Source organism: Neolamprologus brichardi, chromosome 13 (genome assembly GCF_056152115.1).
Source record: "Neolamprologus brichardi isolate AB-2024 chromosome 13, ASM5615211v1, whole genome shotgun sequence".
Taxonomy (NCBI): domain Eukaryota; kingdom Metazoa; phylum Chordata; class Actinopteri; order Cichliformes; family Cichlidae; genus Neolamprologus; species Neolamprologus brichardi.
Window position 1 is genome coordinate 157,501 of NC_142116.1, and position 12,615 is coordinate 170,115.

Consider the following 12,615-nt stretch of genomic DNA (forward strand, 5'->3'; position numbering starts at 1 on the left):
ACACGCACACACACACGCACACACCCAGCATGTCAGGTATTTGTGTCTTGTGGGGACATGTCATTAACACTGCGTTCCTCAGCCCCTGACCATGAAAAATGAAGGCCTGACCTTGAGCCCCAGCTGTCACCCTGACACTAAAACCACATTTAGTCTCAAACCCGCCTTCAGACTTCAGGATTTTGGTCCCCATAAGTGTAGTAAACTTCCAATCATTGGTCCCCACAAAGATATGAATACACGCTCATACGCACGCACACAGAAGGCATAAGATGACATTTTTCTTCTTATATTAAAAAGAGAAAATGCCTCTTGAAACACAGGCAGAGGTCAGTCAGCAGATTTTCATTTAAAGAACAACACATATGAAAATACACATGTGGTGTAGATCTGCTGATCCAGAGACAGAACACGTGAGCATCACTCAGATGTGTTTCAACATTTAAAACGAATGAAGAGCCTTCTCTTTGTTTGAGAAGCTCAAAGAACGTGCTGCTGAGGTATGACACATTTCCTTATCACAGAGTGTTCTTATGAATTTTATTCCAGATGTTAGGGTTAACTCTGTGCTTGTGTTTTATTGTGCGTTTTCTGAAGGAACATTCGGTTTGATGTGTGCACAGAGATCAGTCAGGATAGAGCGTGTCAGTAGAATCAGGTCGCTCAGTGAAGTGACTGCTTATCGTTGTGAATCTGCAGGTTCTGAGTGAATCAACGAACGCTGAGCTGCGTCTTTCCTTTTACTTGAACTTTAGTCGTATCACAGCGAACGTCCACTCAACCCGAAACAGATACCTGCAGAAGAACATGCAGGATCCAGTCTGAGCTCAGTGGACCAAACCAGGTCTTTCCTCATGCAGGTGCAGACCAATGTGGGATGGGCCTGATTGGAGAAATAGTTCATGTCCGAAACAGGAAGTATCTGTGGCTCCAACGAAGCCTGAAAATCTGTTGCTCTCTCAGATGGATGGTCTGTCCCTAAAACGGAGACTTTCACTGATTAGGGTTCAGTTTGAAAACTATAAAAATAAAGTCACACATCCTTCCAAAAAAGCTTTAAACTCTTCTGTTGCTTGAACTTCAGACTGAAGCCAAAAGCCCAGCTTGCATTCTGAACTTTATAAAGTTTCATTCTGCTTTGGCAGAAAGGACGGGACATTTAGGGTTAGGTCCTGTCAGACTGAAGAAAGACTTGTGACATGAATTTGTCTTTAGCTTGGGATTTTAAATACAACTCCGAACAGGATGTTGCTTCATGCAGCCGTGTGTCAGAAATTTTGTCTGACTTTCAGGAAGAGCTGAGCCTCTAAAATAAGAGCTGACGAGCTGCTTCCTGTGAAAGCTCTGAGTCTGCAGAAGCAGCTGAGTCACACGGTCTCCTCAGGATTAAGACTCTGAATGATTCACCGTGAAGAAACTATTTCAGACATTTCAGGTCAAACTGCTGAAAAAACATGCGTGTTTGTGTTTCTGCGTGTGACGCTGACAAGGTTAGCCACCCGCTACGCTAACAGAGATACATGAGACAGGCGTAGCAACAGTTCAACACAAACCAGATGGAGCTAGAGGAGAGGGAGGACAATGAATGAGGGGGATGTTGGTTTTGCACTGATGTCGTGCTGAAACTCATACAGCTTTTGTTAAAACCACTCATCTGTGCAAGAAACGATCGTCCAATCATCTGCCGATCCTCTGCTAACTCAGCAGACTTCCTGCTAACACGCTAACAGGCTGAACGCCAGCAAAAGATCGCAATATATAGCATGCTGTAGGTATTACAGGTACTGCACTGCAGTGGTTTGTATCATATCTATCTAATAGACTCCAGTTTGTACATGTAAATGGAGAGTCCTCTTCACACACTGAGGTTAATTATGGAGTTCCACAGGGTTCAGTGCTAGGACCAATTCTGTTTACATTATACATGCTTCCCCTAGGCAGCATCATTAGAAGACATAGCATACATTTACACTGCTATGCAGATGACACCCAGCTCTATCTGTCCATGATAACACACACCAATGAGTTAAAAAGTGTAACTAATTAGTTAAACTTTGACCAGGACATGTCCTTCAACGCACATATTAAACAAATATGTAAGACTGCGTTCTTCCATTTGTGCAACATCTCTAAAGTTAGAAATATCCTGTCTCAGAGTGACGCTGAAAAACTAGTTCATGCATTTATTACTTCCAGGCTGGACGACTGTCATTGATTATTATCAGGAAGTCCTAAAAACTCACTGAAAAGCCTTCAGCTAATCTCAGTTTTTTAACCTTATAATATAAAGTACCTTGAGGTGACTGTTGTTGTGATCTGGTGGCTCACTTATAGTTCCTAGGGTATTTAAAAGTAGAATGGGACACAGACCTTTAGCTTTGAGGCCCCTCTTCTGAGGACTACAGACAGTGAATGTAAAAACAAACTGTAACTCCCTGGATGCATTTCACCAAAGTCAGTCAATTGTGAACACCAGACAGCATGTGAATATTTACTACTTGTCTCTGTCTTCACTCATGTCTCCACCTGCAGGAAGACCAGAACCGAGGGAAGCCAAACTGGGAGCACCTGAACGAGGACCTTCATGTCCTCATCACGGTGGAAGACGCCCAGAACCGAGCCGACATCAAACTCAAACGAGCTGTAGATGAAGTCACCAAGCTGCTCGTGCCTGCTGTGAGTCCCCTGACCTCTGACCTGTGTGTGTTTTTGTGAGGACAAAGGAAGTTCTACATATCCAGGCTTTCTTCAAGTTCGCTGGCTCGATGAACTCTAAAACTTGCTAATTATCAACTTTTTCTGTTAAACTGGGATCTCTATTAGCGCCAGGTGCTCTGACCAGAGACATTAAAGGTCTATGATGATGATGAAACCTGTAAAGAGGTGGAGCAGCAGAAACTGCTTAATCCGCTGATTTATGAGAGGTGTGAAATAAAGGTTTGAATGGCAGGATGTTGCTCTGAGCGCGCTCAGCGCTGCTGTTTGTTTCCTAGGTGACAGCTTCACATCACAGCTGTGAAACGTGACAGCTTCCTGTCCCACAGCCTGATGAAGGGCACGTGAGATCAGATCAGAGGGAACGAATGTGATTGGTTGAAAAGGCGTTCATGTTTCATGATCACATGAAAGGTAAATGACCTGTATTTGTACAGCGCTTTATTTAGTCCCTAAGGACCCCAAAGCGCTTCACACATCCACACATTCACACACTGGTGATGGCAGCTACATTGTAGCCACAGCCACCCTGGGGCGCACTGACAGAGGCGAGGCTGCCGGACACTGGCGCCACCGGGCCCTCTGACCACCACCAGTAGCCAGCGGGTGCTCGCCCAAGGACACAACGACCGCGACTGTCGAAGCCGGGGCTCGAACCAGCAACCTTTCGATTACAAGGCGAACTCCCAACTCTTGAGCCACGATCGTGAACACGTGCACTTTCAGTCTGATCTGCTGGAGCTTCTTCATTCATTGCTTTCAGGAACATGCTGCACACAGAGAACCTCTCACTCTGAAAACATGCTGCATTAAAGAATCAGAGGAAACTCTGAGCCTCACCTGGCGATGCTCAGCATCAGTCACCATGGTGATTCGGCAGGTAAACGGACTCAGGTCGCTGACATCAACCTCACTTTGTGGTTTCAGCCCTTGGGCTTTAACCTTCATGTTCATGTTAGAATCACTTCTATATTAAGGAGTGTGTGTGTGTGTGTGTGTGAGAGACAGGAAGTGCAGTGATTCTGCTGATCTTCACTTCCTCCACTCTCACTTCCTTGATTTGTGCAGAGGCAGGAAGAAAAAAAACTAGGAAGTGAGTCTGGGCACCTGATGATTCTGTGTGTGTGTGTGTGTGTGTGTGTGTGTGTGTGTGTGTGTGTGTGTGTGTGTGTGTGTGTTCTAACAGGAAGTTGGAGGGAGGCATTGAAGTTAGTTTCATGTTGCAGAGACACAAAGTGGTTTAGAAGTCAGTTTGTAGTTGGAGAAAATGAAAGATGTTAACTGACGAGCTGATTGTCTAACGAGCTCGTGGCAGGTGTGTCGTGTGTGTTTGATGTTGTGTTGTTTCCTCTCAGGAATCGGTAGAAATAATCGCCGCTGTGTGGTGGACAGCAGCGCCCCATGTGGTCTGCACAGCCCTAAGCAGGCTGGTTACTGAGCGTGCTCATAGGATACTGTAACCATCATGAGTTCAAGTCATCGTAACTTGACAAAAGTTTATTTCTGGGACTTGAATGGTCTCTAGCATATCGAGACCACACGTTATATATCCCATATGTACGGGGCACGAAGCCCGTTGGTCGTGGGGCGTTGATAATTCTTTAAGACACTCCAGCTTGCCTGGAGAGCGTGCACACAGGCTCATTGTAGCTGACTGCCTGTGCTTTCTGGCCTGCTAACCACGTGCCGCGGGTTTACATGCTGGTCAGACCTCGCTGTGTCTGACACGGCCTGTGAGTGCGAGCTCTGCAGCCTGCAACGCTGGCTCCCTATCTGGTGCCTTTGTGTCACGGGCTTACACGGCCAGCACGACCCGCTCAGTGAGCTGGGACCTTATGACTGACCTCGAGTGTCTTGTTCGAGTTCACTCTTGAGGCTCATCTGTCAGCACGTGGTGACGGTGCTGGGGGTGGACCTTCGGGTCATCGCCTCGCTCAGCCCTCCACTTCAGCAGGCTAGGCTACCAGCCCCCCTCCCTGTCTGTCAACAGCACGGGGGGGCTTCGGCTCTGTGGATGGACAGGTCTCGACCCTAGCTTGACCTGCCACTGTAGGCTGCGCTTCCCTGGCGTGGTGCCCGCTTCACCTGTAGCGCCGACTCTGTCTGGCATTGCCCGCATGTCGTAGGCCTATGCGACGAGGAAGATCCTACTTGGCAGCTCAGTGTCTGCGCTCCCTGGCAGTCTGCCTCGCGGTCCTGGGCTGACCTTGAGCGGCCGATCACTTACGGTCCTGCGTCTTGCACAACCGGTTCAGGCCAATCTGGCATCTGCAGACTGCTGCCTCCACCCCCTATCTGGCGAAGCCCTGACCGGGGTGGTCTGCTTATGTGTACTTTGTCAATGGTCCATTGGCACCTTCATTCTCGGCGGTTCGGTTGCACTGTCTCCTCGCGGGGTGTCTTACAGAGTTACCCCATACATACGGAATATGTAACAGTGTGCAGAGATAGTCCCCATATACCAGGGAATGGATGGTTACTGTCAGGGCTCGCAAAATTTCAAAATCCCTGGTAGCCCTTCAGACAGGGACTCTTCAGTTTTTGGTAGCCCAAAATAAACTTAAGTAGCCCGAATAAAAAAAAAAAAAGAGAGCAATTTTTTGATTGATGTTTTGTTTCCTGTTTTGTTTCCTTTACAATATTATACATTAAAGTGTAATATTGTAAAGGAAACAAAACATTAATCAAAAAATTGTTGAAAAACAAATTACAACATTGTATAAAAATTACAATCATCAACTCAAATACTTGGTTCTAATTGAACAGAAATTTCTATGAACTTGTAAGAACTGTGAACATGAATCAGTCTGTGTCAGATCCTGAATCTGAAATTTCCACTGAAGTCACAGGTAAGAGGCAAGTGGAACCAAGATCGAGGCCATTTGCTTTTTGAAGTTTGCAAAGACTGCTAAATTGTGCCAGTGGTAGTTCACTCTTTGCAACATAGTAGCTGTTCTAAACAGATTTTCAGGTTTATTTTTAGTCTGTTATTTGCAATTGGTGTTTGTTCTGGGAAAGATATTGCAGACTGAGCAATAATGCATTTCTTGCATTTCTCATGGGTTCTAATGGGGCCTTTCTTAAAATGACTGGTCCCAGTAACAAAGGCTCAGACTCAGAAATCGAGGGAAAACCAACAACACAGCCGGCAGAACATTATGTTATTTACACGGGTGCACATAAGTGGTCCGCATGTGCGCATTCGCTGTCAAAATAAAAGACGCGCACCAGATAAGAAGTTGCAGCGCGCGTTTGCGTCCATATAAAAGGCTGTTTTTGTCCTAGAGTGGGATTTTCACGGCACATTCTGCACCTCATCTCTGTGCGTTCATCATTTGTTTGAAGCCAGCTCACCTCCTGCAACCACTTTTCCGAGAATACGCGCTTCTTTTGTGGTTCGGACTCCTTCTGACATTTCTTTGGAGGTGGAGGAACACCAAAGTAATTGCTTAAAGGAGCTTCTTCGACATCTTTAAGAGTTCTAAACAAATGTCTGTCCTCTTCCAGAAAATCTTATGTACGCAAACGCACGTTGCAACTTCTTATCTTGTGCGCGTTTTTTATTTTGACAGCGAATGCGCACCTGCGGACCACTTATGTGCAGCCCTGGTTATTTAGCTCGTCATATTGCAGCCACAGAAATTCTTTTGTCCATGAAACCATAAAGCTGCACTTTCTTTTTGCCTTATAGTCTGATTTGTCATAACTTTTCCGTTTTGTGGTAAGCTTTTCTTTGGCTGTCACTTCTTCACCCTGACCTGTCTTATTTGGCTCAGCAGAACTAAAATATATATCCTGCTGCTTTTACACATGCACTCACATAACGCTCAGCGATTCTCTGCGCGATCAACCTCTCACACGTTTAAGCTGCGGGAGATTTCACTTGTCATGTTTGCATAGTAAGCTAACGATTGATAAGATGATGTCAGAGGAATTGGTGCGCAAATTATCATCACTCACCAATCAGTGCTGTCGCTCTCTATACACAGTTCACGCGATTGCAAAGTGAAAGCAAAAAACAAGCGCAAATTCAAACGCGATTTCAGTATGTCACATATTGACAGTGGCTCACCGATGCCAATGACATAATTACCCAGCTACATTTCCGAAAGAATGCAAAAGCATTGACATATATTTTTCCTTCATACAATAGGCCGACGGGCAGGGCAGAGATAGATTTTGGTAGCCCGACTGGAAAAATCGCTAGCTCCGGGACGTCGGGCTAGTGATTTTGCGAGCCCTGCTGTGTAACCTCAGTTCTCTTAGTGAGAGTCTCTCTCCACCATCAGGCCGCTCGGAGACACGTTCCAATCAAACTATCACCGGTGTCACGTCTGCACATCTGTTTCATACGTGAGCTGTGGGGTGTAGCCGGGCGAGCCGGATTGTCTTAATCCAAACGCCACGACCAAGTGGGGTCGTGGCGTGTGGATATAAGTAACAGTGTGGAGAGAGACCAGGTTACACAGTAGCCGTACGATCTTTGTGATCATTTACTCATGTTTGGATATTTTACAGATCGTTTTATACAACATGAATCTTTCTGTAGTGGCTGATTTCAGATTCTTTTTAAATGTATTTTACAGTTTTTGATACTTTTTGATACATCTGACACTTTTAGGCTGAATGAAATTCTGTGTGAACTGCCGTGTGTGTCGGTTCTGCATGTTCTCACAGCACACGCGTGTCTGAAAGTCGTGTCTGTTTCAGGCAGAGGGCGAGGACAGTCTGAAGAAGATGCAGCTGATGGAGTTGGCCATCCTGAACGGGACGTACAGAGATGCCAGCATCAAAACCTGTAAGAGACAGACTGGCCAATCAGACACAGTCATTTTAAACATGAATCATTTGTGCCAAATTTATTGGTTAAAATGGAAAAACGTGACACATGCAGTGATTTAGATGCAGTGTTTTAGATGCAGTGTTTTAGATGCCATTCTCACCGTTTGAGTCAGATTTTCATTTTTACAGCAAGCATACTAAAACTCCTCCCCTTTTTATAAACCCTCCCCTTTCCTGTTACCCGTACCCAGCATCCCTCGCCTTTTCTTTTGCAGCATCTAGCGTCTCGCAACAGGCTTCTCGTGTCCTCTCAGGCCCCGCCCCCATACTGGCCCCGCCCACTGCCCTGCGTACACCCGCCCCCACAGGCCCCACTCTCGTGCCTCTGATTCGTCAGATCCAGACAGTGTTGCCCAATGGAACACCGGCACTGATGGCAGGGGTGGGGCCTGAGTCTGGCCTGATCTACACGACGCCATACGATTACCCGTACGCTCTGCCGGCACCAGCGTCCATCTTGGAGTACCCGCTGGACTCTGGGGGGGTGTTGGGTAAGCCCGCCCCCCCCTGTTCCTGTGAATGCTCTCCCACCCCTCACCACCACACTCATGGCCAGTGGAGCCCCGCCCCTACACTGGTCCTCCGACACGCCTCCTGAGAGACAAACGATCAAACACACGGCCTTGTGCCCCCTGCTGGATGGATGAGGTCGTCGTTGCTCCATCATTATCTGCCGTTTGATTGGCTGAAAATGTTTGAACTGACTTCTAGCACTGATGTCATGTGACCACAGCTTCCTGCATTGAAAACACGCCTCCACTTGCAGACGATTTCAGGTCGATGCAAACACGCCGATTTTTGAGAGGAAGTAAAAGTTGATTCAAGTGATTTGAAAATTTGTAAACTTCAGGAAATAAAATTTCAGAGAAAAAGGTTTAAATATCAGAATAATGAGGACTTATTGTGAGAGGAAGAGCTAAATTTACACATCCAAGCATGAAATATTACCTTGGCCTTTATGAGCCACAGCAACCAATCAAAGTGAAGCACGCAAAGGGGTGTCGCCTTTGTGATGACGTCACAGTCGTCCTGAAAGCCTCTCAGAGCTCGAGTGAAATTGTCTCCCAGTGTGTGCCTTAATGCAAGTTTCCTATTGTTTTCATCACTGACCAACGATGATGTCATGACGTACCTGTTCTGTCACGACGGACAGGTTTGTCCCTGTCCTCCAAGGGCTGATGGGGCTAAACTGCTGCTTAGCCCCGCCCTTCTGGCTGCACGCCTACCTTTCCCACGCCACAGATTCGGTTAGAGATTCACTTTGATCTGAAGCTATGTTTGTTACAGCCGTAATGCAAACAGACCTGAAAGGAGCTTTAAAAACTAAATGATTGATAAAACCGTGCTTTAACCAGACACAGCCGTGGCCGATCAAAGCGTAGATTTTTTTAATTAAAATTTCAGGAATAACTCATCACACAGCCAGAACAAGCGTGGAGTCGTGTTTTATTTGGACTCAGTCTATAATTAAACAAAACTGCTTACAGCGCCCCCTGCTGCAGGCTGTGGACGCTTTATGTCAATGAACACAGAGTTAAATGTGCCCAGCAAGAAAACAGGTGGCTTCTGGGAAACGCAGTCCTGATGTGTGACAGTGGCACAGCTGTTCACCTTTAGGCAGAACAGACAGCTCCGTGCTTTTGAAGACTTACGGATCCTCTGAGGTTAATGAAAAATAACGGACTGTCTTTGAGTGAATCTTTTAACAAACCAACTTTGATCTGGGTTCAGTTCAGGTCAGACTTTCAGTTAAGCTAGGGTAAGGCCTGGAAAACTACAGATGTCTGTGGGTTTCATATGTTACTTTAAACATGTTACAGCGTGGATAGATGGCAGAGCTAACAGTCCTATAGCTAAGTTAGGTGTGACTCTAGAGGAGACAGTAAACAGGAAGCTCTTGCTATGACGTTTGCTAACAGAACTTACCTCTGTGCAGATCTACGTCTCAAACATCAATGACATCATGACTGATTTAATGCTGAACTTTGACCTCAGAGATGAGTGGTGATGTGACCAAAGCCCTGGAGGTGACAGATTTATCAAATATTCTGGGATCACTATGTGATTAAAGCCAACCAGGTGTTTCTGCTGATGGTCAGTGTAGAGCTAAAGTCTACGCTGTTGTTTCTCAAGACATGAATGTGAACATTTCTGATTTTCTCTCCAAAAAAGGGCAAAAGATCAAAAATAAATAATGATTTTTTTAAGTTGTCTTATATTTCTTGAAAAAACAAAAGCCTACATGGTAAAACATTGCTAAAATATTAGCAGCTGTTGACCAATCAGGCCGCTAAATTAAACCAGCTGAGTCCCAGCTTCACTGTGAGGTCACTGCCCGCCAGAAATCAGAAACATGATTTTACTCTGTGAACTTGCAAAGATCAGAAACCTGTTGTCTGCCGGGGGTTGCTACTAAAACAATCAAACTGTAATCTGCAGTTAGAAAGTAATCAATAGGTAACACTGACACAACTAATGAAACAAATCCGATGAAATTGCACAGAAACCTGGCGTAAACCCGACCGCCACATTAACCGAGTTCATGGTCCGAACACTCAGACGTTTTATTCGCACTCGAGGATCTCTCACAGGATGTCACGTTTTCCTTTAAAACTCTTTGGTTAAAGAGATGAGCTGCAGGGCGAAGTTAAAGGATCGTCCACGCGCAGTACCACGAGGTGATCACAAGACCGTTCTCATCACGGTGAAAACGCGGTAAAACTCAACGCCGAGAGATGTTGTAGACTTCACACATCAGGCTGTGATGGCCTCTCGCCTTGCTTCATCGCAAACACCGACAGGAACAGCTCGTCTTCAGAGAGGGACGGGAGTCCACCCTTCTCTGGATCGAGAAAATGGTTTCATGTTGTTCTCATTTATACAAAGATCAGAACACAAACTTCCTCTTCCTAGAAGATTTAACACGGAGGACTGTGGAGGTCCAGGAGACCTTCAGGAAGTGCTCGAGCCGACAGTGATTTTCCACCTCTGACATTAATGCGTGTTTCATGTCGGATGTAAACGCGGTCGGTTCAGATACTCGCTCTGTTCGCTCAGAAGCTCGACAGCACTGCAGCTCAGAAAGAACAGCAGCTCATCTGAAGAGTCCTTTATTGCTCAACCACTCAGTCTTGGTTGTTCGTTGAGATGTTGAAGGAGGAAATTGGCCCTAAATTGGTTCAGGTAGTGTGTGCAGGTTGCAGCGTGGGGTTAAATGAACATTTCTGATCTGTTTAAGTTAAACATGAGGACGTTTGTGAGCGATTCCAAACTTAGCATTGGTCTGCAGCGGGTTGCATTCAGGTGTAACCAGTAAACCAGAGTGTTTGCTGGTGTCTGGCTGTGATGGTGGAGGTCAGGTGAGGGACAGGTGTTCCTGATGAGATTTTAATCTGCATCTGATCTCTGGAACAGACCTCCTCCTCCTCCTCCTCTTCCTCTTCCTGTGTCAGTACAGCAGATGTTCAAACCTCAGAGAAGATTTGAAGAGAAAAATGTTCGACTTGATGAATGCATCTGACCATTCCAGACACTGTCGTGTCTTACTGTCTTTTTATTTCTATTATTTTAGTTTTATCACCAAGAGAGAGTAGCTTTTATGTATAAAAGTATACAAATATATATGTGAGATGTAAAGAGCAGAAGTGTTTATGAAATGTGAATCTTTGCAAAGAGATGCAATAGAAGTAAAAATCTGTAGCAGCTTTTTGGATTTATGATAAAGACAGGGCCTGTTCAGGTTTCTATGATGCTCACGTGTTTCAGCAGCACTAGCATCAAACCTGCTGTTAGGGAAATGTAGCATTGCTTCATGACTCATGTTTGTTCTAAACAGAAATGATTCATTTAAAAAAGAAATAAAAGTTTTACAGAGTAAAAAATGATTCAGAGTTTCTTTCATTCCTGCAGGAAGTGAACATCGTGAGTCTCCTCATATTAACCTGTCGCCTACTAAACCTGCTTTGGCTCTGCTTTAGCTCCTGCCTCATCTGGAAACCGGTCTTATTTCACGCAGTTGGTCCACATCAGCACAAACGCTCTCAGGCTCTGAGTCACTTTTCAAAATAATGCTTCTTTAGGTGATCTTGAACCTCAATGAAGCTACTCATTTCATGCCTACCTTTTTCTGAGTGGACAGTTTCAGGAAGCCTGCCGAGGGGCAGCATGAGTCCTCCTGTCATGTCTCTGTCTGAGAGTTTAGTGTTTGAAGCTTTTACCTCAGAAACCTTTAACCCCACCCTTATAATGGATTGAAGAAATAACCCTGACCCTATGAGTTAATTCAGCTAAAATTTAGTCAGGGTTAAATAATTTGAACAAACTCCGTGTAGGGTTAGTTTCCCCAATAATCATGCAGAAAGTTAAAGTTGTGCTTCTTTAAATGAGACCTCAGGTGGTGAGACTAGGGGCCAGATATCATCCAATCCGGTCCACACAGGGCCGTGTGCTCAGTCCGGCTCTTCTCACTCTTTGACCAACAGCACAGCGATCCACTCCTCAAACACGGTTCTGACGTTTGCAGGCGACACCACAGTAGCGTCTCATGACAAACCATGTACAGAGAGGAGATCCCAGTGCTGTTTATTGAACAATCTGATTGGATTTGATTGATTAGCATTCAAATATCTCAGTGAATACAGAACAAAGATTACCACAAAGCAAGAAAGCACGAGGCTAATCAAAAGGTATTGGCTGAAGCATTTGCTTATTACGCCAACCCTTTAACAAAACATCTTTTTGCATGCAGCTCCTGTACACAGGGCTCGAAGCAAAGAACAAACAAACAAACTTTCCACCTTAGATAAGTAACTACATCAAAGCAAAACAGTCAAGAGTTTCAGTATTATTATTTTTGCTCTTTTCATTCTTGATTTATATATTTTTCTAATATTTTTAAACAAGGAAAATGAATTCCACCTTTTTAAATCACTGTCATAACTGTTCCACAGGTTAACTCCTCTAACAGAAACACATCTCTGCTTTATGTTTGTCCTTATCTTGTTTTTCTTAAAGAAATCTGTTCCCCTTAAGTCATATTGACTCTCTCTGACTTTAAAC

At 45.1% G+C, this 12,615-nt stretch overlaps 1 protein-coding gene across 1 annotated transcript in view; it reads left to right on the forward strand.

The window, feature by feature from the left end:
- The window catches only part of qkib (QKI, KH domain containing, RNA binding b), an 18,874-nt gene extending 7,436 nt beyond the window's left edge, over positions 1–11,438 (forward strand). The window contains exons 4-6 of the mRNA XM_087849853.1: positions 2,533–2,676; positions 7,426–7,513; positions 7,749–11,438. Coding sequence (XP_087705979.1) covers positions 2,533–2,676; positions 7,426–7,513; positions 7,749–8,155 — 639 coding nt within the window. The 3' untranslated portion in view covers positions 8,156–11,438. The remainder of the gene's footprint in view (positions 1–2,532; positions 2,677–7,425; positions 7,514–7,748) is intronic.
- Positions 11,439–12,615: the final 1,177 nt, after the last annotated feature.